At 38.1% G+C, this 25995-nt stretch overlaps 2 protein-coding genes across 4 annotated transcripts in view; one reads left to right on the plus strand and one right to left on the minus strand.

The window, feature by feature from the left end:
- Nucleotides 1–25995, minus strand: part of LOC137643983 (glutamate receptor 1-like) — a 932732-nt gene that overhangs the window by 790809 nt on the left and 115928 nt on the right. The gene's annotated exons all lie outside the window — the stretch shown is intronic.
- On the plus strand, nt 14944–20824 carry LOC137643752 (uncharacterized). Its single transcript, XM_068376444.1, has 3 exons — nt 14944–16568; nt 16923–17640; nt 20694–20824. The coding sequence occupies exons 1-3, from the start codon at nt 15204–15206 to the stop codon at nt 20822–20824; spliced, it is 2214 nt and encodes a 737-aa protein (XP_068232545.1). The 5' UTR covers nt 14944–15203.

The raw sequence follows: 25995 nt of genomic DNA on the forward strand, positions 1-25995 counted from the left end.
ATTCAACTAATCACTTCACCTTAAATATTTTTGAATATGGGAAGGAATTAAAAACTTATCATAAATACTACACTAAGAATAAACTAAACCAGATTATTTTAATTCCACTATCATAGTTACTTACAATAATACTACACATCTAGCTCAAGAAATCCTGTACTTTGGCATTAAAATTGAAACAATTTCTTATGGAAAATATTTTAGTATCATATGTTTCTTTAGGCTATGGTGGAAAGAACTTAAAAAAAAAAAAAAAAAAAAAAGGAATAAATGTTCAACTGAACTCTATCAACCTACCATTTTTAGTTTAGAAAAAGCTAGTTTTCACATAAACTATCATTATTGACAATTTAGTCTCCAGATAATTCAAAGCCACTTAAACTGATTCTAAATAGAAGAGGTAATGCATCTACTGACACCACTTCTTATTTAGTCAATCCATCCTATTCTCTTCCTTTCCCTGCTTCTTTTGCAATCTCTAGGGACCCATTATGTTATTCTTTAATTTCCGCCTATTATCTGTCATTCTCATGATATTTCCCGTCCATGTCCATTTCTTTTTCTTACATTTTGTTAGAATATCCTTTATTTCAGTTTGCTCTCATATACATGTTGATATTTTTCTGTCTCGTGGTGTTTTTCTCATCTCCATTCTTTCCACAGCTCTTTGAGCTGTAACTAACTTACGTTCTAAGGCTTTGGTAAGGCTCCAAGCTTCTGATGCCTACTTTAATACTGATAGGACCATCTGAATAAATACTTTCTGTTAGTAAAAAGTAGTCTTTTGCTTTTCATTATTTCATTTTGTTTACCAAAAAGCTCTCCATCCCATGATTATCCTTCTTTTAATTTCGGTCTTGTGTCCTGGAAAAACACTTTTTGTCTGTTCTAAGTACGTATATTCATTAACAATGGCTAGAGGTTCGTCCACAACTCTTATTTGCTGTCTCTGCATTTTCATTAGACATTATCTTAGTTTTATACATTCATCTTCAGTCCTATATTTTTGCTTTCTCTTTTCCATCTTCCTCTCATCATATTTTGCAATTCCTCCTACGATTCCCTGAATACAGCTATGTCATCTGCAAATCTTAAGTTGTTATGGTATACCCCATTAATATTAATATCTATATTTCCCAATCTATACTTGTAAAAACTACTAACAACTCCTTTCTCGTTCGAGAACTTTTTCACTATCTTCGTGTAGGTTTAGGATTGTTATAGTTCCTGTAGAGATATCTCTAAGTGTTCTTTGAAATGCTTTTAATAATACTAAACTTTTGACAGAACCAAAAGCTTTCTCATAGTTTATAAATATCATACATAGTGGTTATCATACTCAGTTGATTTTTTCATTAGCTGGTTAATTACATGGATATGGTCAGTTTTTGAATACCCACTTCTAAAGCCTGCCACCTCTCTTCATTGATTAAAATCTAGCTGTCATTCTATTCAGACTGACAGGATCTTTGCGAGTATTTTATATATAGCGGTGAGTATGCTTATTGGGGGGGGGGGTGTAATTTTTCAGGTCCCCTATGCTTCTTTTGTGAAGTAGTATCATGGTAAAGATATTCCAAGCGGTATTCATATAACATTCTTGTTATATATATATATATATATATATATATATATATATATATATATATATATATATATATATCTATATATATATTTACATATATATATATATATGTGTGTGTATATATATATGTGTGTGTGTATATATATACATACATATGTATATGTATGTATACATACATATATATAAATATAAACATATAACATTCTTGTTTTATATATATATATATATATATATATATATATATATATATATATATATATATATGTGTGTGTGTGTATATATATACATACATATGTATATGTATGTATATATACATATACAGTATATAAATATATATGGGCCTTATAAAGAGATTTATATGTATTTATTTATATATATGTATGTAAATTTGTATATATGTATATATAAATAAACTATAACATAGACATTTATGTATGCAGGGTATATACATATGTGTATATATATATATATATATATATATATATATATATATATATATATATATATATATATACAATATATATATACATATATATACACAATATATATATATGTGTGTGTGTGTGTGTGTGTGTGTAGAGAGAGAGAGAGAGAGAGAGAGAGAGAGAGAGAGAGAGAGAGAGAGAGAGAGAGAGAGAGAGAGATATATATATATATATATATATATATATATATGTATATATATATATTTATATATATGTATATATATATATATATATATATATATATATATATATATATAAATATACACACACATATATATATATATATATATATATATATATATATATATATATATATATAGACTACTGCAGGACCAAGCCCTCAAACATGACCTTCCACTCGTATCTGTTTATGACCTTTCCATGCTAGTTTGTACCTTAAAATTTTCATACATTGTTAATCCATTGTCTTCCCTTCCTTGTCCCTACTTTGCAGAATCTCTAGGGACCCATTCTGTTATTTTTTTTTTTTCCATCTACTATATGTCCTGCCCACGTCCATTTCATTTTCTCTCATTTCGTTAGAATGTCCTCTACTTTAGTTTGCTCTCGTATCCATAATGCCCATCTTCTGTCTGTAGTCTTCACATCCTCATTCATTGAGATGTAACTAGCTTATGTTTTAAGGCTTCAGTAAGGCTCCAAGGTACTGATGCATATGTTATTATTGGTAGGACCATCTGATTGGATATTTTTTTTTCTAGAAAGTTTACCAAAAGCTCTCCATCCCATGCTTATCCTTTGTTTATTCTAATTTTAGTCTCATGTTATGAGGCAACACTTACTATATAAGTAAGTACAGTATATTCATTAACAATCTCTAGAGGTTTGTCTATATCCATTATTTGTTGTCTTTGCCTTTTAATTTTCACTCCAAGATTTCTGCTGTTTTCACTTTTCAAATTATCTATTATCTTTGCAATATTAATGGTATTAATGGTATTCCCCATTAATATTATGTCATACATTTTACTCATCTAAATTCTTAAAAACTTCTAGGCATGCTTTAAATAATATATGAGAGCCGGTGATCTCCCTGATGTAGTTCTAGGTTTGCTTTACTTCCCGTATATTTATCTTCAAATGTTGTACCTTGTCTCTGAAGTGCTTTCATTATTGCTGAAGTTTTGACAAAATTATAGGCTTTTTCGTACTCTATAAATGCTATACCTAGTAGTTTACCATACTCTGTTGATTTTTTCATTAGTTGGATAATTGAACGCATATGGTGAGTTGTTGGATACTCGCTTCAAAAAATACCTGAAAATTACCTGAAAATTACCACCCAATAATATATGAATTATTTACATAGGTAAATATTTTATATATCATTAGGCGGTAGTTTTCGGATATCTTGTGTCTCCCATTTTGTGACTTATTATAATGACAAAGTTTTTCCAAGCTGTAGGTATAGAGCATTCTTGCAGGCATATTATGTAAAGTTTGAGTTTTATCGTATAGAAATCCTTTGAAATTTTTATCATTTATATCATTTGTTGATAATATAAACATAGACACACACGTATACACACACATATACATACACACACACACACACACATATATATATATATATATATATATATATATATATATATATATATATAGATAGATAGATAGATAGATAGATAGATAGATAGATAGATAGATATAGATATAGATATATATAGATATATATATATATATATATATATATATATATATATATATATATATATATATATATATAAAGTATATATATATATATATATATATATATATATATATATATATATATATATATATATATATATACATATATATATAAAGAGAGAGAGAGAGAGAGAGAGAGAGAGAGAGAGAGAGAGAGAGAGAGAGAGAGCATGATGCAGGCAGTGAGAGGAATTTGTTTGAATAGACAAAGAAAGATAAAAGAAAATTCATATTATAAGTATCTTTGCCTCTCTTTGGACAAGGAGGATGATGGTCTCCTAATAATTTAGCTTCTTGAGAGTTTTCTAATCATTTTTGAACCCCTACTGAAAAGTCACCTGCATGTACCAGATCTATGAATTACATGGATTGGTAAGTTGAGTAAATCACCGTTTGGTGGCATGTGTATTTCATACATGTGCATTGCAGAAGAATGCCTTCTCATAGTTGGGTTTCGACATTAGCATGGATTCTTGAATCATTTCCAGATGCCTGGGGGATTGTCCGAACAAAATGCAAAGAAAATTTTAATAAATTTGGGTTTCGTCCGTAGAAAACATTAGCAGGCTATATAACTTAACGAAGCGTCAGATGCTAATTAACAACCAGCCCCTTTCCCAATCACAGCACAAGTGGCGTTCCTCTTTCTCCTCACATTAAGGAACAACAGAGACGACTCAGACTTTGATGGGGAAGTTGATGATATCAGAGGACCCAACCACCCGTGGATACTTGTTGTATATACTGTAGTTCCTATGAAAATATTGCTGTTTTCTTATGGTCGCTAAAGAATGGCAGAGGTAAGGGACAGTGACATTACTCTAACAAGCAGGACAAAGCCCAAAAGACAGACCATATTATACATTTGATCAGCGCCCAAGCCCCCAATCCACAAGAAAGGCTTAGGCGATGGCTGATTATGACTCAGCCGGCAGATCTATGAACTACCCCAAAGCCCCTTCACAAAGATGGAGAGGTTTCTTACACTAAAGTAACTAATGAGTTTAAGCGGGACTCGAACCCCAGTATGGCGAGTCGTTGTGATATATATATATATATATATATATATATATATATATATATATATATATATATATATGAATTATAGCCAAAAAAGGAAAAAGCTAATACTTCTCACCAATTAGCAACATCGACGGGCTCACAATGAAAATACATATTATACAACAACATCGTATTTTTACAGGCGAATGTAAATTTTTTCATGGTTCCAGATAAGAGGATGATATCGGGTTAACGGAAAACACAAAGGGCTTCGGTTCAAATTAAGAATGTTGGTACAAGCAATTAAAATTAATTCAACCATATTTCTTTGTGTTTAGTTATTAACATGAATTATTTTATTCGTTTCTGGCCAGCCAACTCTATGACTAAATCCTAGTCAGTTGGAGGCTGAAGCATTATTAAGAGATATCCTACAGACGGACATCTTATGCTGTTATATTTTAACAGATTTGTTGTTGGGGTATTAAAGCCAACACTTGTATGTTTAGCCGACATAAAACAAGTGGCAATCAGAACAAGGAATACTATATGCTATATTGCTTACCATTTTTAAAACTACTCTTAATCAACATATTTTTTTAAAGTAAAATTATATTTAACCATTATTCTAATATCTAGTTTTTTCAAAAGGGGTATGACATCTAAAAAAACAATCATGAAAGGACAAACAAAGTATTCTATCCATTGTTTCCCTTTCCTCTAATTGTACACTATAAAACAGTTGCGATCTCTTCAATTTTAGTGAACTCGTCCCCTGCGTACCTTCCAATTCACTCGGTCATTTCCATTAACACAGAAATAAAACGGCAAGTCTTAAATTTTGTAAAAGAAAAACCAGATTTAAATTTGGAAAAGCAGTTGGACAGCCGTATGAATGTATATACTAGTAGCCTACTGTACATATCATATACACTGAAACATCTTATGATTTCAACATTCATAATACCTAATTATAATTATAGATCAATATAAATATAAGCGAAAGTTATAATACATACTAATTATTACACTTAAACAGAACTTCACAAAACTTTTCAACGTTTTTAGACCTAATTAAAAGGTACTATAAAGTTACAAGAAATATGCGTCTAGACTTTTTTAAAGTTCCTCTTGAACAGAAACAAAATTTACAAATATTGTCAAGTTTACTGTAAATTTCAACGAAAATTATGCGTCCTGTGTATACAAATGTCCCAAGATGAATGACAACTTTTCATAATCTCGTACAAAATTTACCACTACAGAAACGCAATGTTGCGGTCAATACGTTTAACAGAGAAAAATAATTTTCTTTTACTTTATTCTTCAAACGAAAAAAAAATATATTTCTTCTGCATGGATGACAGATTATTTCACTTTCCTTCTTCCACAGCATATAATTCTCTCCATCAGTTTAAGGCTATTGTACCACCCGTGTGTCACATATCGTACATAGTAACGATATTTCTCTTTTTTATATATATTATCCTTTGTATCTTTTCTCTCCCTTCCCACTGACAGCAACTCAGTTGCATTCATCTCGCCTTTGGCTCGCAACCTGTTCTTGGCCCGTCACACTGGTGACTCCGGAAGTCAACTCGCTCCGCCCGCCTCCCCCCCCCTTACTGTTATTATGGCAGACTCCACGGAAGTTGGCGCTGCCCCATTCAAACTTTCGTCGTTCGCCAGCAGAGATCCGTTTGTTTGGTTTTAGCGTGTAGAAGTCCAGTTCCGCATCAAGGGCGTGACTCGCTCAACCACCAAAGCAGATTATGTTCTCGCCGCGATACCCGAGGACATTTCCCGGAAATCTCCGACTGGCTTTGTGAAAAAGGAGACACCCCAATAGCGTATGACGCTCAATAAAACATACCTTCTGCAGCAGTACTTGCTGTCGCCAGCCGCCCGTATAGCAAAGCTTTTTCAGCTCTCTCAACAACCGTTGGGGGACCAAAGGGCTTCGCTCACCTTCAGGGAAATGACCAGTATCGCTCGCCTGCAACCTGCTGCAGACGGCTCTCCTCGTGAGGTGAACCTACTTCGTGCCCTTTGGATACGCTGTTTACCCAAACCTGTACGTCCTGCCATACCCGATGTCGATAGTTTACCTATAAAGGACTTGATGACCAAAGCCGATGCCCTTATGGACAGCCACTTCACGACCTTCAAGACCTCCATCAATGCCTCCACTCCTGACAAAGAGGACACCTATTCAACGTCAACCGAAGCTGACGTGAATGCCGTAGGATACACACGCCTACCCCATGATGTGCCAAGGCAACAACAAAGCCACCCATCACCCACCACTCGTTCGCGCCCCAACCAACGACTTCTAGTCACTTACTGCCGTCCATCGGCCACAGTTTTGCTACTTCCACTCCAGATTTGGGGCTGCCCCAAAGAAATGTGCCAAGGATTGTTAATGGCCAAAAAACATGTAAGTAGGCCATCGCTCGTGGCGGTGGCCTCCCGTGTTTCTAACTTTTCCTTTTTACATGATGCAGGACCGGGCGTGCAATTTTTGGTGGACTAGGGTAGTCGTTCTCTTTTGCCAAGGGAACTCTTTAGGACACGATGTACTCTGTCTAAGTCTGCCGACATCTGCCTGGTAGCTGCCAATGGATCTGCCTTACCCACCTACGGTTACGATAACCTCACATTATCGTTTGGAAACAGCAAATGTAATTGGAAGTTTCTCATTGCTGACGTCTCGCTGCCAATCCTCGGTGCAGATTTCCTCTCTCATTTCCACCTTCTGGTCGATGTCGCCCACTGACGATTGGTCAACGCAAACTCGTACTTGTCGACACCTCTTCAACCCGCCCCTTCCAACCTCGCTCTCCACATCAGCGCACCCACAGATGCCTATGCCCACCTCCTCACGTCGTACCCCGAAGTTTTCCATCCAGAACTTCGCCAAACGCCCACGCCTCCTGCCAAACACGGTATTTATCACTATATCAAGACGACCGGACGCCCAGTCTTCACCAAACTCAAAAGTCTTGCACCTGATCGATTGGCAGCGGCCAAACAGACATTCACTGAAATGGAAGAAATGGGCCTTTGCCAAAAGGCCTCCAGGCAATGGTCGTCACCCTCACACATCGTCCTGAAGAAAGACAGCTCCCTTCGTCCCTGTGGGGATTACAGGCGCCTGAACATGCAAACAGAAACGGATCACTACCCCCTACCAAACATTGCCAACGTGACCTCCTACCTGCCCAAAGCAAAGGTTTTCTCCACACTTGACCTCCTGAATGGGTATTATCAGGTGCCTATGAACCCAGAAGACATCCTCAAGACCGCCATCACCACTCCCTTCGGTACGTACACCTTCAATTACTCCTGTTTTAGCCTTCGTAATGCTGGGGCCACTTTTCAACGTCTCATGGATAGCATCTTAGGGGACCTCCCCTTCTGTGTAGGTTACGTGGATGACATACTTGTTTTCTCTTCCTCAAAAGAGGAACACCTCCATCACCTGCGCATCCTACACGACCACCTACAACAAAACAGCCTAATAGTCTAGTACGACAAGTGTACCTTTAGCGCCAACAAAGTGTCATTCTTAGAGCACCGCATCGCTCCTGAAGGAGCCCATCCCCTCCCTGAGAAGGTAGCAGCAGTTCAGAACTTCCCCACGCCCTCGACCGTCAAAGCACTGCAGGAATTCTTGGGCATGATCAACTATTATCACCATTTTATGTCAGCTATTGCCGCCACTCTTGCTCCCCTCTACGCCTACCTCAAGGGCAAGCCAAAAGACTTGAAGTGGGGTTCCCTTCAAGAAGCGGCCTTTTCCAACGCAATGAATGCCCTATCAACCGCTACTGTTTTCACTTTTCTCGTCCCACATGCCCCTCTCCTTCTCTCCACCGATGACAGCAACGTCGCTATTGGTGCAGAACTCGAACAGGTGGTCAATGGCTTGTCCCGCCCATTGGCCTTCTTCAGCAGAAAACTATCCAAGGCAGAATTGGGTTATTCTACCTTCGATCACGAATTGCTGGCGGTGCACTTGGCTGTCCACCACTTTCGCCATTTCTTAGAAGGTACGCCCTTCGTCATTCACACACCTTCACTCGACAGTCTGATGCCTGGTCCGCCCGTCAACGCCGACATCTCTCCGCCGTGGCTGAATACAATTGCACCCTTCAACACGTCTCTGGGAAAATGAATCGCATTGCCGATGCCATGTCAAGAAACACGTTAGCCACCGTTCAACTGGGATTGGATTACAACGCCTTGGCTGAAGCCCAACGATAGGATCCAGAGTATCAAGTATGTACGACATCCTGCACATCCCTCCGTTGGGAAGTCTTCCCCCTCGACGACTCCAACACCACCCTTCTCTGTGACATCAGTACTGATAGACCGCGACTGTGGACTCCTGCTCCCATGCGCCAACAGGTGTTTTATTTCATTCACTGCCTTTCACATCCCTCGCGTTGTTCTACAGCAGAGCTGCGGAACATGAAGTTCATTTGGCACGGCATTACTAAGGATGCTAAGGATTGGGTCCACGCCTGTACTCCTTGCCAAACTTCCAAAGTACATCGACACAAGAAGTTAGGAGTGGGCACCTTTCCTCAACCTCAGTGTCGTCTCGCCCACATTCACGTCGACGTTATATGCCCCCTACCCACATCACAAGGACATTGTTACCTGTTTACCGTTATCGACCGCTCCACTCGTTGGTCTGAAGCCAATCCCATGGAAACTGCAACGTCCACCTCATGTACACCTTCCTTACTCTCAGGATGGATAGCAACATTTGGTATCCCTGGGCATATTACTTCCGACAGGGGTACCAGTTTCACCTCTCCATTGTGGATATCATTAGCGAATCTCCTGGGGAACACCCTACATCAGATAACTGCCTACAACCCCACTGCCAATGGAATAGTTGAACGTTTTCATCGCACCCTCAAAGCAGCTTTGATGTCCTGCAGCAAGAACTCCAACTGGTTTACTCAGCTTCCCTGGGTCCTCCTGGGACTAAGGACCACTCCTAAAGATGCCCTGGATGTCTCGGCAGTTGAAATGGTGTATGGCGACCCGTTGGTCATCCTGCCGATTTTTTTCTTCTACAACCTCCTCCGACTATCTCCAGCACATACGTCACGTCGTGGGAAAATTTACCCCATGCCGCCAGACTTACAAGCCCCCAGCGAAGCATCACATACCGACAGACTTGCACTCTGCAACGCATGTCTTTCTACGCAACGACACTAGTAAGCCACCGCTCCCTTACACGGGCCCTTTCCTTGTGATCCAACGCAATCCGAAAGCATTCCTACTAAACATTCGTGGCAAAGAAGACTGGGTCTCCATTGGTCGTCTAAAACCTGCTTGTCTCCTATCAGATGACGTGCCTACAATTCGCCTCTCTAGATCAGGGCGCCCTATTTAACATGTACAGTATGTAATTTTTAGGGGGGGAGCCATGTACCACCCGTGTGTCACACGATCGTACTTAGTAACGACATTTCTCTTTTTTGTATATATTATCCTTTGTATCTTTGCTCTCCCCTCGCACTGACAGCAACTCGGTTGCATTCATCTCACCTTTGGCTCCCAACCTACTCTTGGCCCCGTTACACTATTCACATCTTCCTCGCATTCAGTCTGTTAATCTGAACTACAAAATCTTCAAATATTTTATTTACTTCCCGTCAGTATATAAAATAACTTAAAATCCTTTGACAATATTCATACTTTTTGCCGTATCTCTACCTTACGCGATACTTTAATTTTTCCAAATTACATTTTCACTTATCCAAAAGTAACACTTCATAAAGAAATGTGGAATTAGCTCTGCCTCCAGCATTTAAGTTTTCTTTCTTAAACGCCGATCTTTCTTCAAAATCTTTTTTATTCAGGTCTCATTCTACCTTCATTCTTTCAGCTATCCAATGATTCGTCCCTAGTCTCATAATAACGATGTGATACATGATATGTTATTGATCAACTCAAATACCCACACACATTGATTGTTCCCTTCTTACCAGGTATTATTGGACCTTGTCAACTCCGACTTCTTAAAATTCATTGTTGCATTACTCCTCTGAAAATCAATTATACCAGATTCCATTCCTTTCCAATAAAAACTATATCACCCATAAACGCCATTTCCAGCTGCATTAACATTGCTTTCATTGGTGAATGGCACTACAACTAGAACGAGAGTTCTTTACAACACCTGTTTGGTCCACGCTACCCGGATTTATTTCTTTTATATTTTGTTCCCTTTGTTCTCAAATTGCATAACAGTACAATATTTATAACTGCATTTTACGTATCTAAACTTCCTTTAGAAATAAGCCCAAGCAAATAACTAATACCCTAAATGCAAATAACATATCATAGCAACCCAAGTTTGTTTTATTTCTTATAATATGGTTGTACACATCTTTTAAACACATCTGTTCTTAGTTAAACATTGAATGCTCTATCTTCCTAAACGTCGGTCTTAGGACGCCCGCCACGTGGGATTTGATTAATTGTGAAGTGTGTTTTTGTTTTGTACTGTTTTTTTATACAGTTAGGGTAGGCAAGGTAAGGTGCCTTCAACAAGAATACGCCTCTCTCGGGGAAACATAATGCTTAAGAATGTTACTGTATTCCCCATTTCGGTTGTATAAGTATATTCTGGCTACAGGTTAATTTTGAGGGGGGATCAATATCCTGTTTATTTTTCTGTTTCCACTGTAGGCTTATTTGTGAGAATAGAACGTGTAGAGGGACCTCATGTCATTTTGTTTTGGTATTTTCTTCCCATTTTCCCGTGTTCATAAATATATATTTTTACATCCCTTCTAAATGTATGTATATTGAATGTGTTTATTTTCCTAATTGTAATTGGGTGTTATTTTTGTCGTTGTGTCTTCGACAGAGGATAATTTGATTTGCTTGTTCTTCCCATTATAAGATAACGTTTGTTTTTTTCTTTTTAAACAATAACCCAAGGTCCTGTTCATTTCTGGAAGGGGAATATTTGTCTGCACCTTTTTCTTTTTTTTTCGTTTTTCTAATTTGTGCTATTGTTCTTCACTTTATGGTTTCTTGTTTTTTTTTTTATTATATTTTTCTCTGTAAATGAATTAGTGAAGTTTTATCCCCTTTATTTCATTGTTCCCAGTCATTATTTGCATTACCGTAGGTGCTACTGTTTTTTTTCTATTTCACTGTCATTTTAATCATTTGCTTTATCGTACAGATTACTATATTTCCATTGTGTGTGTAGCCGAGAAAAAATACAAACTCTTGCTTAAACAACCAATCCCATTATTCGTGTACTGCCATTTCCTGAGTGATAGAGGCTTAGTTTTAATTTTTTTTTCTTTGTGTTCGGGTTACAAAGAAACGTATGGGCATAACCTGTGCTGAACCCGACCATCTCGGAGAGAGCACGTGTTTGCCACCTCCGACCTTAGATATTTGGCTGGGTATTGTGTAGGCCTGTCTTCACAATCCTTTAAATTGTGTCTTTTCTGCTTTTCCTTCTCTCTGCATCCTTTCTCGTTTTATTCTTGTTCGTGGGGCCATACCCTCATATATATATATATATATATATATATATATATATATATATATATATATATATATATATATATATATATATTGTGATATCCCCATATGTTGTACATATGCTAACATATCTGATTTGTCTAATGTTTATTTTTCCATTTTCTTTGTAAATACATCACCTTATTTCAGCGCCATCTTCATTCCATTCTTCTCATTATCTTTTGTTTACACTCGCCTTCCTGCTGTAAATCATCCCTGTTTTCTTACCTTAAATGTTATAAGGTAACCCCAAATTTATTGATTTTGTTAGAATACATTGTTCTCACCACGAGATTCATCTACCTTACTCACCCATTCACTTTGCATTGCTTATTATTGTTGTTTTGAAGTGCTTTTTCATTATTTTGTTTAACGTAAGATTAAAGTTTTGTTTATAACATAGTTTATTGTTCCTGTCCTCCAATTATCCTGCTATTGGTGCTTCGATTGTCTGCAACCAACTTTAAGAAGATACATTTGATCATAATCAACAATCTTATACACTCGTAATAAGAAACAAGTGAATTTGGAAGTCTACCCATATGACTTCTATTTTATTGTGTGAAGTGAACTACCGCCCATTGCAAAGGGGTAATTGTTTGCACAGTGGTTCGTCACATAATAGTTGGGGGCCTGTCCGGGATCTGATGTGCGATATGATTCATCAAATTTATATCAAGTGATTGAATCGTGAAAGAACAGTTCCAGTGATTATGAACAGTATCGAGTGTTGTGTTGTGGCGTACCAAGGATAAAGGACGACAGTAATAATTCCAAGGTAAGGTAGATGTCTCGTCTCCCTCTCATTAGACATTTATGTACAATATATGTCTGGGTAGTCATTTGGTTGTAAGAGGAACAAGTCACGCTTAATATAGTTAAGACTTAGGTATGCTGATTGTCCAGCTTCTAAACCACCCTTATTAATTGAAGATGCCCCCAGTAGGTAGCTTTTAAAGTTTCGCCTACTCAAATCTCGTATCCCAGAGATTTCTCATAAAAAAAAAAAAAAATCTGAAGCCCTAAGATTTTGCCATTTCTTAAAATCACCATTCAAAAGTGATATTTAGGAAATAAGTCAAATTTCATTATATGTGATTTATTAAATTAAGTTTCATTATAAGTGAAATTTCCTCCATCTCTATTTCATTATAAAGTAATTTATTTTGTTATATAAATTTCTTAAGTGAAATTAGCTAATTTCCAATTTCGGAGATTTTCGTAATTCTAATCGTTATCTCTAGTCAGGAAATTAACTTATATATTGTTTGGTGTTAAAAGTACTATTTTGGTGTACAAATAACATTCACGTGTCGGTAAATGAATATTTAAATACTTGTGTTAAATTACTCCTGTTATATCTATAAAGCGCATAGTAAGTATTTTGTCCAGTTTGCGCATTATTCTGATAATCAATTACTTTAAACTAGGTGTTGACTATTAACTAGATACTTTATCATAACGAGAATAATATAGTATTTATATAAATTAAAATGTGACATTGAAAAGTTATTGTATTAAGCTGGTATAAATTAAAAGGAAATGTAAATTAGAACGTGCTAATCAGGTATGTTTAAAGTAAAAAATACTTTTGCGTTTTTAAAGCCTTGTTTACTGATTCGGTAAAATTGTTGTAAAAGTTTGTGATGTTAAGCATGTCGTTTGAGTAGTTATGAAGTAGTTAGCCGCGTGTTCAAGATCTCGAGTTGTTAACGGTGAATAAAAGTTTTATAGTATCGTAAGTTTCGCGAGACTCAATTTTGTATTTAAGCTATTTTTGTGTAAGGTGATCTAATCATATAATTCTGTAATTTTGTGATCTCTCGATCATGTAATTTTGTGATCGCTATTTTGTATTTCTGTGATCGAAAGATTGTTATTTTGCGATCGTATGATCTTATATTTATTCTTGTAAAGTTTGGGTATTTATTTTAATTTTTACTTATCTTGCGCCACAGGCGACATTCAAAATGCCTTTCAACTTACAACAATTTATTGTATCACCACGGGATCATGTGGAATCTCTCACAGTTGCCACAAAAACTGACCTAAAGAATCTAGCTCGCCATTATGATGTACAGGTTCCCGCAACTGCCGTAAAATGTGTAATTCTCAGTCATATTTTGAACTTCCTTGTAGATGAAGATATTGTTCCAGAAGAAGAACTGGCTGACGTACGAGCTCTAACCGTTACCAATCCAAATGGTGACTTAGATAAACTAAATCTACAGCTGGAGTTGGAAAAGATGAAGATGCAAGCCGCAACTGCAGCGGCAACTGCCGCAACTGCAGCGGCAACTGCCGCAACTGCCGCCGCTGAGGTAGAAGAAAGAAAAGCCGCTGCTGCTGAACGAGCCGCAACTGTCGCCGCTGAGTTAGAAGAGAGGAAAGCCGCTGCTGCTGAACGAGCCGCAACTGCCGCCGCTGAGTTAGAAGAGAGGAAAGCCGCTGCTGCTGAGCGCACGGCTGCTGCCGCTGCTTCCCTAGAACGTATCAAGGTGGAAACTGCTGCGGAAGCTGCTGCAACTGCTTTGGAGCAACAAGAAAAAGAAAGTGAACAGAAAAACAAAGCTCTCCGTGTTAGACTGCAGATTGAGAGAGAAGCGGCCACAGTAACAGAACGGGATCTGGCATTTATAAGACTGAAAGAAAAGGAAGAAGGTAAGCTAATTCCCGAACCCTTTGATGTGGGCAAGGTGCAGAAATTGCTGCCCACATTTGAAGAACGGGAACCTGATAACTACTTTTCTGTGTTTGAAGACACAGCCAAGAATCTCAATTGGCCTCAGGACAAATGGTATTTAATCATCCGGAACTCATTTAAAGGTAAAGCATTATCTGTATGTGCCACTATGTTAGAGGAACATGATTATTTCATAATTAAACAGGCAATCCTTGATGCTTATTCTATTACTGCGGAAGGTTATAGGCAAATATTTCGTAATAGTCAGAAGCAAGTTCAGCAGACCTTTTTAGAATTTATGAATGGAAAGATTAAAAAGTTCCAGAAGTGGGTAGACAAAGTAGATGTCAAAACTTTTGAGCAGTTGAAAGATTTAATAGTAATGGAGGAGTTCTTAAGGAAAATACCAGGTAGCATTAATGTGTATCTAAGAGAGCAGAATGAATCTGACCCTAAGAAAGCCGCTTTAAAGGCAGATGACTATGCTCTTATTCATAAAGTAGGTAAAACCCCATATAGAGAAACTAGACCTAAGGAAATTTGTACATACTGCAAACAAGAAGGACATCATATTTCAGAATGTCCTGATCCACATTGTGCAGCTTCATACTTAAAGAGAAAACCTAATCCCCCTCAATTCTCTCCTAAGCAAATGAATCTGCCCAAACAGGAACCAAAACCTAAGGTGGAGAAGAAAAAAACCTTCCATTGTGTATCACACGAGTCCCAAGCGTTTGCACCCTTCACTTGCTCAGGCAAAATAAATGGTAAACCTGTAACCATACTCAGAGACACTGGATCCTCTCAAACGATCGTCTCTCCTAAAGTAATACGACCTAAAGGTGAAACTCACAGGTATGTTGCAGTTAATGACCTAACCAGTAAGTCTATGTTGCCTCTCATTAATGTAAACCTTCATTGTCCTTATTTCTCTGGAACTACTGAAGTAGCTGTAAATCCAGAACTGTTACCATGCAAGAATGTAGATGTAATCCTGGGTAATGACATAGCTAACTCTGTTGTCTTAACAAACTTAATAGCAGTATCTCCAGGTGATGTTGTACAGGAGGAATGCTTAGCAGTGACACGAAGCAGTAAAAAGGACACCCCTACTGAATCATCATCAAACCCGTTGCCAGTCTCTGAACCTATGGATTTCAACGAGTTGATGATTACATATAAGATCCAGCCTGATTCCTTTAGCTATCAACAAAGGAAAGATGTCACTCTACAGCAGTGTTTCAACCAAGTGAAACCAAAGGATACCAACAAGTGTTCTTATTTTTATATTAATAATGATGTACTAATGAGAAAATTCAGGTCCAGCAAGAACAGTCATCTAGAAACCTGGAAGGATCTATTCCAGATAGTTGTTCCTAAGGATATAAGACCTCTGATCCTAGAATTGTCCCACTCTGCTGACTCTCATCTTGGTATCACTAAAACATATGAACGCATCAGTCAAGACTTTTATTGGCCAAACATGAAGAATGACATTAAAGAGTACGTAAAAACATGTACAACATGTCAAAAAGTAAGTAGTCCTAATGTGAAAGTACCAGTTGCACCATTAAAACCTATACTTGTGCCTAAAGAACCTTTCAGTAAGATCATAGTAGATTGTGTAGGCCCTTTGCCTAAGACAAAAAGGGGACATGAATACTTGCTTACGGCCTTATGCCCAACTACCCGTTATCCATTTGCAGTACCTTTAAGAAACATTTCGGCCAAGAACATCCTAAAGTCACTAGTGTCCGTATTTACTGTTGTAGGATTTCCAACTGAACTACAATGTGATCAAGGAACCAATTTCATGAGTCATGCTTTTAAAACAGCTATGAAAGATTACCATATAACCCAAGTCTCATCCTCAGCTTACCATCCACAGACCAATGGAGCATTAGAACGCACTCACCAGACCATTAAAAATCTTCTCCGGAAATACATCCATAGTTCAGGTAACGAGTGGGATTGCGATTTGGAACTGATCATGTACGTCATACGAGGAGTTCGAAATCAGTCTACTGGTATGTCACCTTTTGAACTACTCTTCGGTCGACGACCACGAACTATCCTCAGTTCAGTCAAAGAACGCATCCTGAAGTTGGGAGATAATGAGGTACCTCTTTCCCAATATATTTCAGAACTCAACAAGAAACTTTCAGATCTTCACTCCATTGCCAAAACTAACTTGATAACAGCTCAAGAGAAGATGAAGATTAACTATGATAAAAAGGCTAAAACCAGAAGTTTCAAAGTAGGAGATGCAGTGCTGCTATACCATCCGATTGCAGGCTCTCCCCTACGAGAGAAATACCAGGGACCTTATACCATCACTCAACGTATCTCGCCAACCAACTATATAATCGCCACTCCAGATAAGCGTAAGTCTACTCAATTAGTCCACATAAACCTCTTAAAGGCCTATTTGTCTCCCTCAACAGCTGAAAGTAAAACGGTAATGATTACTAGTTCCATACCATACATAGATTGTCCTATGGATCAATTTACAGATGATCCAATAACTGCATCTTGGCAGGATTCTCAAAACTCCAAGATCTTGGAAAACTTATCAGACTATCTACAACCCCTATCTGCATCAAAACGTAAATCTTTAGTAGCTTTATTCCATGAATTTCCTAGTATAACTTCAGATAAACCAGGCCGATGCACCATGCTAGATCATGACATCAAACTACAACCAGGTGCTGCACCCATTAAACAAGCTTTCTATCGAACATCACAGAAGAAATTGGGTATCATGAAAGAAGAAGTGAACTACTTGGTAAGAGAAGGATTGGCAGAACCCAGTGCGTCACCATGGGCTTCCCCATGTCTCCTAGTAGGAAAGAAAAATGGTAAATTTCGTCTTTGTACCGATTACAGGAAGATTAATAATTTAACAATTAAAGATTCGTATCCTCTACCAAGAATACAAGATATCATTGACCAAGTAAGTAATTCGACCTACTTAACCCAAATAGATTTGTTGAAGGGTTATTACCAAATTAAGTTAACAGAAACGGCAAAGGAAATTTCTTCATTTATCACTCCATTTGGATTATTTAGTTATAATGTAATGCCATTCGGATTAGCCAACGCACCTGCCACCTTCCAAAGAGTAATGTCTTTAATTTTACAGGACTTGGAAAAAGTATTTGTATATTTAGATGACATCATTTTTGCCTCTGACACATGGATAAACCATATTCAAAAGATAAAAGAAGTTTTCTCAAGGTTGAAACAACATGGATTAACAATCAACTTAGCAAAAAGTAATTTTTCAAAGGTCAGGTATCTTACCTTGGTCATAGAGTTGGCAGTGGTAAAGTATTACCCCATGATGCAAATATTAGCGCCATAACTTCTTATCCTGTTCCAACTACCAAACAGGAATTAAAAAGATTTCTAGGTATGGTAGGATATTACTCTAAGTTCAGTCCAAATTTCTCACCATTCACAGGACCACTATTTGCTTTAACTTCCTCAAAAGTAAATTTTTCTTGGAGCCAACAACATGATCAAATATTTAACCAGCTAAAAACTTACTTGTCATCTCCTCCTATATTAATGGCACCTAACCTCACCAAACCATTCTATCTCCAAACAGACGCTAGTGATCTTGGATATGGGGGCATTTTATTACAGCATCCTGCTCCAATAACAGCCATAACAGGAAACCTGCCCCCACTAGCTGATCTGTTACCAGTCTCTTATTCCAGTGGACGATTTATGGGTTCCCAACTAAATTGGCCCACTGTGGAGAAAGAACTATTCGCCATCGTAGCTACCATCCAAAGATACGAGATTTATGTTGATGGACAAGACACGATCTACGTCTACAGTGACCACTCTACTCTGTCACATCTCCATAGGTCCACTACTCTCAACCCTAAACTTTTAAGATGGTCATACATACTCTCTGCACATAATATCCAAGTAATCGCCATATCAGGACGAGAAAACGTTGTGGCAGACTCCTTATCAAGGATAACCTCGGTTGATCCTCGGGAAATGGAAAAAAACAAAAACAAGGGGAGACTGTGATATCCCCATATATTGTACATATGCTAACATATCTGATTTGTCTAATGTTTATTTTTCCATTTTCTTTGTAAATACATCACCTTATTTCAGCGCCATCTTCATTCCATTCTTCTCATTATCTTTTGTTTACACTCGCCTTCCTGCTGTAAATCATCCCTGTTTTCTTACTTTAAATGTTATAAAGTAATACATTGTTCTCACCACGAGATTCATCTACCTTACTCACCCATTCACTTTGCATTGCTTATTATTGTTGTTTTGAAGTGCTTTTTCATTATTTTGTTTAACGTAAGATTAAAGTTTTGTTTATAACATAGTTTATTGTTCCTGTCCTCCAATTATCCTGCTTTTGGTGCTTCGATTGTCTGCAACCAACTTTAAGAAGATACATTTGATCATAATCAACAATCTTATACACTCGTAATAAGAAACAAGTGAATTTGGAAGTCTACCCATATGACTTCTATTTTATTGTGTGAAGTGAACTACCGCCCATTGCAAAGGGGTAATTGTTTGCACAGTGGTTCGTCACATAATAATATCTATCTATATATATATATATATATATATATATATATATATATATATATATATATATATATATATATATATATATATATATATACACACACACACATATATATATATATATATATATATATATATATATATATATATATATATATATACTGTATATTTATACATATATATATGTATATATATATATATATATATATATATATATATATATATATATATATATATATATATATATATATATATATATGTGTGTGTGTGTGTGTGTGTGTGTGTGTATGCATATACATACATACATACGCATCCACACACACACACACACACACACACACACACATATATATATATATATATATATATATATATATATATATATATATATATATATATATATATATATATATATATATATATATATATATATATACATATATATATATATATATATATATATATATATATATATATATATATACATATATATATATATATATATATATATATATATATATATATATATATATTGTTACGAACCGACTTGATGGTTCAGCAGGTTCTTTATGTTTTAAGGCATTCGGGACTGGAAAAACTGGCAGAGATAGAGACTAGCAACGGAGGGAGGAACTAAAGCAAAATAAAGTAACCTTAAACTAGTTCATTATAATTACATATTTACACTTATACAAATAAGTCAGTAAGTCAGTCAAAAAAATTAACATTAATACAATTAAATCATTCAACATATGAAAATAATAAAAATCATCAGAGAGCAGTAAAATATTACATTAATTAAATGAGTGACTTCAAATCAATTCCGAGAATTAGGCAAAACAAGGCATCATTAGGTCAACTTTCAAAGGTCACACTCCACCTAAGGAGATTACAGCTTACGACACAGCAACAACAGACAAACCTATACACAAGGTCATCAATACAGCTCTATGCTGCCAATGAGGTTAACCCTCCACACAGCGTCACTCCCCAGCTGACAAAAATACACCAATGATGCCCAGTGGAGTCACACTCCACATGACGTCGTTCTCCATACGATGAAAACACACTAATTCCTGCCAAGCCTGCTGCCCAATGAGGTCACACTCGACACCTCTTGACGACGAAAACACGCCATTGCTGATCCCCAATGAGGTCGCACTCGACACGTCGTCCTCTCAACAACGAAAACACACTATTGCTGATGCCCAATGAGGTCGCACTCGACACGTTGTCCTCTCAACAACAAAAACACACTATTGCTAATGCCCAATGAGGTCGCACTCGACATGTCGTCCCCTCGACGACGAAAACACGATAATGCTGCTGCCCAGTGATGTCACACTCGACACGTCGCCCAATGCTGGCCAAAGGCTGCCAACCTCCAACTCGAAGATCATACTCCATCCGATGGCTTCAAACCAAATAACCAGGTATCCAGTACCTGAAGCTGCCACGTACTGGTCCACAGGTAAGCATACCTGACTGTCTCTGACTGACTGACTGACTGACTGAAATCAGACATCTTCCTGCACATGTCAACTAACTTGACCCTCCGAAAAAAATAAGAACAGGTTACTGGTTATCAGTCAAAACAAGCAATACAAAGAAACAAGCGGAATACGCTTGTTCCAACAAAGCCACTTAACCTGACACCTCACTACCTCAAGAAAAACAAAATAAATTTTTTTTTTTTTTTCAAACAGCACCTCTCTTACTCTCCTCCGATGCTGCCACAAAACTGCCAGTCAAACAGTGCCGAATCCTATCACGGTCGCCATTGTTACGAACCGACTTGATGGTTCAGCAGGATCTTTAAGTTTTAAGGCATTTGGGACTGGAAAAACTGGCAGAGATAGAGACTAGCAATGGAGGGAGGAACTAAAGCAAAATAAAGTAACCTTAAACTAGTTTATTATAATTAGGCCTACATATTTACACTTATACAAATGAGTCAGTAGGTCAGTCAAAAAAATTAACATTAATACAATTAAATCATTCAACATATGAAAATAATAAAAATCATCAGAGAGCAGTAAAATATTACATTACTTAAATGAGTGACTTCTAAACAATTCCGAGAATTAGGCAAAACAAGGCATCATTAGATCAACCTTCAAAGGTCACACTTCACCTAAGGAGATTACTTCTTATGACACAGCAACAACAGACAAACCTATACACAAGGTCATCAATACAGCTCTCTGCTGCCAATGAGGTTAACCCTCCACACAGTGTCGCTACCCAGCTGACAAAAATACACCAATGATGCCCAGTGGAGTCACACTCCACATGACGTCGTTCTCCATAGGACGAAAACACACTAATTCCGGCCAAGCCTGCTGCCCAATGAGGTCACACTCGACACCTCTCGACGACGAAAACACGCCATTGCTGATCCCCAATGAGGTCGCACTCGACACGTCGTCCTCTCAACAACGAAAACACACTATTGCTGATGCCCAATGAGGTCGCACTCGACACGTCGTCCTCTCAACAACGAAAACACACTATTGCTGATGCCCTTTGAGGTCGCACTCGACACGTCGTCCTCTCGACGACGAAAACACGATAATGCTGCTGCCCAGTGATGTCACACTCGACACATCGCCCAATGCTGGCCAAAGGCTGCCGACCTCCAACTCGAAGATCATACTCCATCCGATGGCTTCAAACCAAATAACCAGGTATCCAGTACTTGAAGCTGCCACAAACTGGTCCACAGGTAAGCATACCTGACTGCCTCTAACTGACTGACTGACTGACTGAAATCAGACATCTTTCTGCACACGTCAACTAACTTGACCCTCCAAAAAAAATAAGAACAGGTTACTGGTTATCAGTCAAAACAAGCAATACAAAGAAACATGCGGAATACGCTTGTTCCAACAAAGCCACTTAACCTTACACCTCACTACCTCAAGAAAAAAAAAATTAACAAAATTTTTTTTTTAAACAGCACCTCTCTTATTCTCCTCTGATGCTGCCACAAAACTGCCAGTCAAACAGTGCCGAATCCTGTCACGGTCGCCATTGTTACGAACTGACTTGATGGTTCAGAAGGTTCTTTAAGTTTTAAGGCATTCGGGACTGGAAAAACTGGCAGAGATAGAGACTAGCAATGGAGGGAGGAACTAAAGCAAAATAAAGTAACCTTAAACTAGTTTATTATAATTACATATTTACACTTATACAAATGAGTCAGTAAGTCAGTCAAAAAAATTAACATTAATACAATTAAATCATTCAACTATGAAAATAATAAAAATCATCAGAGAGCAGTAAAATATTACATTACTTAAATGAGTGACTTCTAAACAATTCCGAGAATTAGGCAAAACAAGGCATCATTAGGTCAAACTTCAAAGGTCATACTCCACCTAAGGAGATTACAGCTTACGACACAGCAACAACAGACAAACCTATACACAAGGTCATCAATACAGCTCTATGCTGCCAATGAGGTTAACCCTCCACACAGTGTCGCTCCCCAGCTGACAAAAATACACCAATGATGCCCAGTGGAGTCACACTCCACATGACGTCGTTCTCCATACGATGAAAGCACACTAATTCCGGCCAAGCCTGCTGCCCAATGAGGTCACACTCGACACCTCTTGACGACGAAAACACGCCATTGCTGATCCCCAATGAGGTCGCACTCGACACGTCGTCCTCTCAACAACGAAAACACACTATTGCTGATGCCCAATGAGGTCGCACTCGACACGTTGTCCTCTCAACAACGAAAACACACTATTGCTGATGCCCAATGAGGTCGCACTCGACATGTCGTCCCCTCGACGACGAAAACACGATAATGCTGCTGCCCAGTGATGTCACACTCGACACGTCGTCCAATGCTGGCCAAAGGCTACCGACCTCCAACTCGAAGATCATACTCCATCCGATGGCTTCAAACCAAATAACCAGGTATCCGGTACCTGAAGCTGCCACGTACTGGTCTACAGGTAAGCATACCTGACTGTCTCTGACTGACAGACTGACTGACTAAAATCAGACATCTTCCTGCACACGCCAACTAACTTGACCCTCAAAAAAAAATAAGACCAGGTTACTGGTTATCAGTCAAAACAAGCAATACAAAGAAACAAGCGGAATACGCTTGTTCCAACAAAGCCACTCAACCTGACACCTCACTACCTCAAGAAAAAAAAAATTAATAATTTTTTTTTTTTTTAAACAGCACCTCTCTTACTCTCCTCCGATGCTGCCACAAAACTGCCAGTCAAACAGTGCCGAATCCTGTCACGGTCGCCAATGTTACGAACCGACTTGATGTTTCAGCAGGTTCTTTAAGTTTTAAGGCATTCGGGACTGGAAAAACTGGCAGAGATAGAGACTAGCAATGGAGGGAGGAACTAAAGCAAAATAAAGTAACCTTAAACTAGTTTATTATAATTACATATTTACACTTATACAAATGAGTCAGTTAGTCAGTCAAAAAAATTAACATTAATACAATTAAATCATTCAACATATGAAAATAATAAAAATCATCAGAGAGCAGTAAAATATTACATTACTTAAATGAGTGACTTCTAAACAATTCCTAGAATTAGGCAAAACAAGGCATCATTAGGCCAACCTTCAAAGGTCACACTCCACCTAAGGAGATTACAGCTTACGACACAGCAACAACAGACAAACCTATACACAAGGTCATCAATACAGCTCCATGCTGCCAATGAGGTTAACCCTCCACACAGTGTCGCTCCCCAGCTGACAAAAATACACCAATGATGCCCAGTGGAGTCACACTCCACATGACGTCGTTCTCCATAGGACGAAAACACACTAATTCCGGCCAAGCCTGCTGCCCAATGAGGTCACACTCGACACCTCTCGACGACGAAAACACGCCATTGCTGATCCCCAATGAGGTCGCACTCGACACGTCGTCCTCTCAACAACGAAAACACACTATTGCTGATGCCCAATGAGGTCGCACTCGACACGTCGTCCTCTCAACAACGAAAACACACTATTGCTGATGCCCAATCAGGTCGCACTCGACACGTCGTCCTCTCGACGACGAAAACACGATAATGCTGCTGCCCAGTGATGTCACACTCGACACGTCGCCCAATGCTGGCCAAAGGCTGCCAACCTCCAACTCGAAGATCATACTCCATCCGATGGCTTCAAACCAAATAACCAGGTATCCAGTACCTGAAGCTGCCACGTACTGGTCCACAGGTAAGCATACCTGACTGCCTCTGACTGACTGACTGACTGACTGAAATCAGACATCTTCCTGCACACGTCAACTAACTTGACCCTCCAAAAAAAATAAGAACAGGTTACTGGTTATCAGTCAAAACAAGCAATACAAAGAAACAAGCGGAATACGCTTGTTCCAACAAAGCCACTTAACCTGACACCTCACTACCTCAAGAAAAAAAAAATTAACAAAATTTTTTTTTTTAAACAGCACCTCTCTTACTCTCCTCCGATGCTGCCAAACTGCCGGTCACACAGTGCCGAATCCTGTAACGGTCGCCATTGTTACGAACCGACTTGATGGTTCAGCAGGTTCTTTAAGTTTTAAGGCATTCGGGACTGGAAAAACTGGCAGAGATAGAGACTAGCAATGGAGGGAGGAACTAAAGCAAAATAAAGTAACCTTAAACTAGTTTATTATAATTACATATTTACACTTATACAAATGAGTCAGTAAGTCAGTCAAAAAAATTAACATTAATACAATTAAATCATTCAACATATGAAAATAATAAAAATCATCAGAGAGCAGTAAAATATTATATTACTTAAATGAGTGACTTCTAAACAATTCCGAGAATTAGGCAAAACAAGGCATCATTAGGTCAACCTTCAAAGGTCACACTCCACCTAAGGAGATTACAGCTTACGACACAGCAACAACAGACAAACCTATACACAAGGTCATCAATACAGCTCTATGCTGCCAATGAGGTTAACCCTCCACACAGTGTCGCTCCCCAGCTGACAAAAATACACCAATGATGCCCAGTGGAGTCACACTCCACATGACGTCGTTCTCTATACGACGAAAACACACTAATTCCGGCCAAGCCTGCTGCCCATTGAGGTCACACTCGACACCTCTTGACGACGAAAACCCGCCATTGCTGATCCCCAATGAGGTCGCACTCGACACGTCGTCCTCTCAACAACGAAAACACACTATTGCTGATGCCCAATGAGGTCGCACTCGACACGTCGTCCTCTCAACAACGAAAACACACTATTGCTGATGCCCAATCAGGTCGCACTCGACACGTCGTCCTCTCGACGACGAAAACACGATAATGCTGCTGCCCAGTGATGTCACACTCGACACGTCGCCCAATGCTGGCCAAAGGCTGCCAACCTCCAACTCG

This window comes from Palaemon carinicauda, chromosome 7 (genome assembly GCF_036898095.1).
Source record: "Palaemon carinicauda isolate YSFRI2023 chromosome 7, ASM3689809v2, whole genome shotgun sequence".
Classification (NCBI taxonomy): Eukaryota; Metazoa; Arthropoda; class Malacostraca; order Decapoda; family Palaemonidae; genus Palaemon; species Palaemon carinicauda.

Bases quoted from the DNA above. Each gene is read 5' to 3' on its own strand.
- LOC137643752 (XM_068376444.1), top strand. From the start codon at position 15,204: ATGTTAGAGGAACATGATTATTTCATAATTAAACAGGCAATCCTTGAT. The intron at 16,569-16,922 runs GTAAGTAGTCCT...TACCATCCACAG, and splicing joins CATGTACAACATGTCAAAAA to ACCAATGGAGCATTAGAACG. The intron at 17,641-20,693 runs GTAAATCTTTAG...ATTCCTGCCAAG, and splicing joins ACCCCTATCTGCATCAAAAC to CCTGCTGCCCAATGAGGTCA.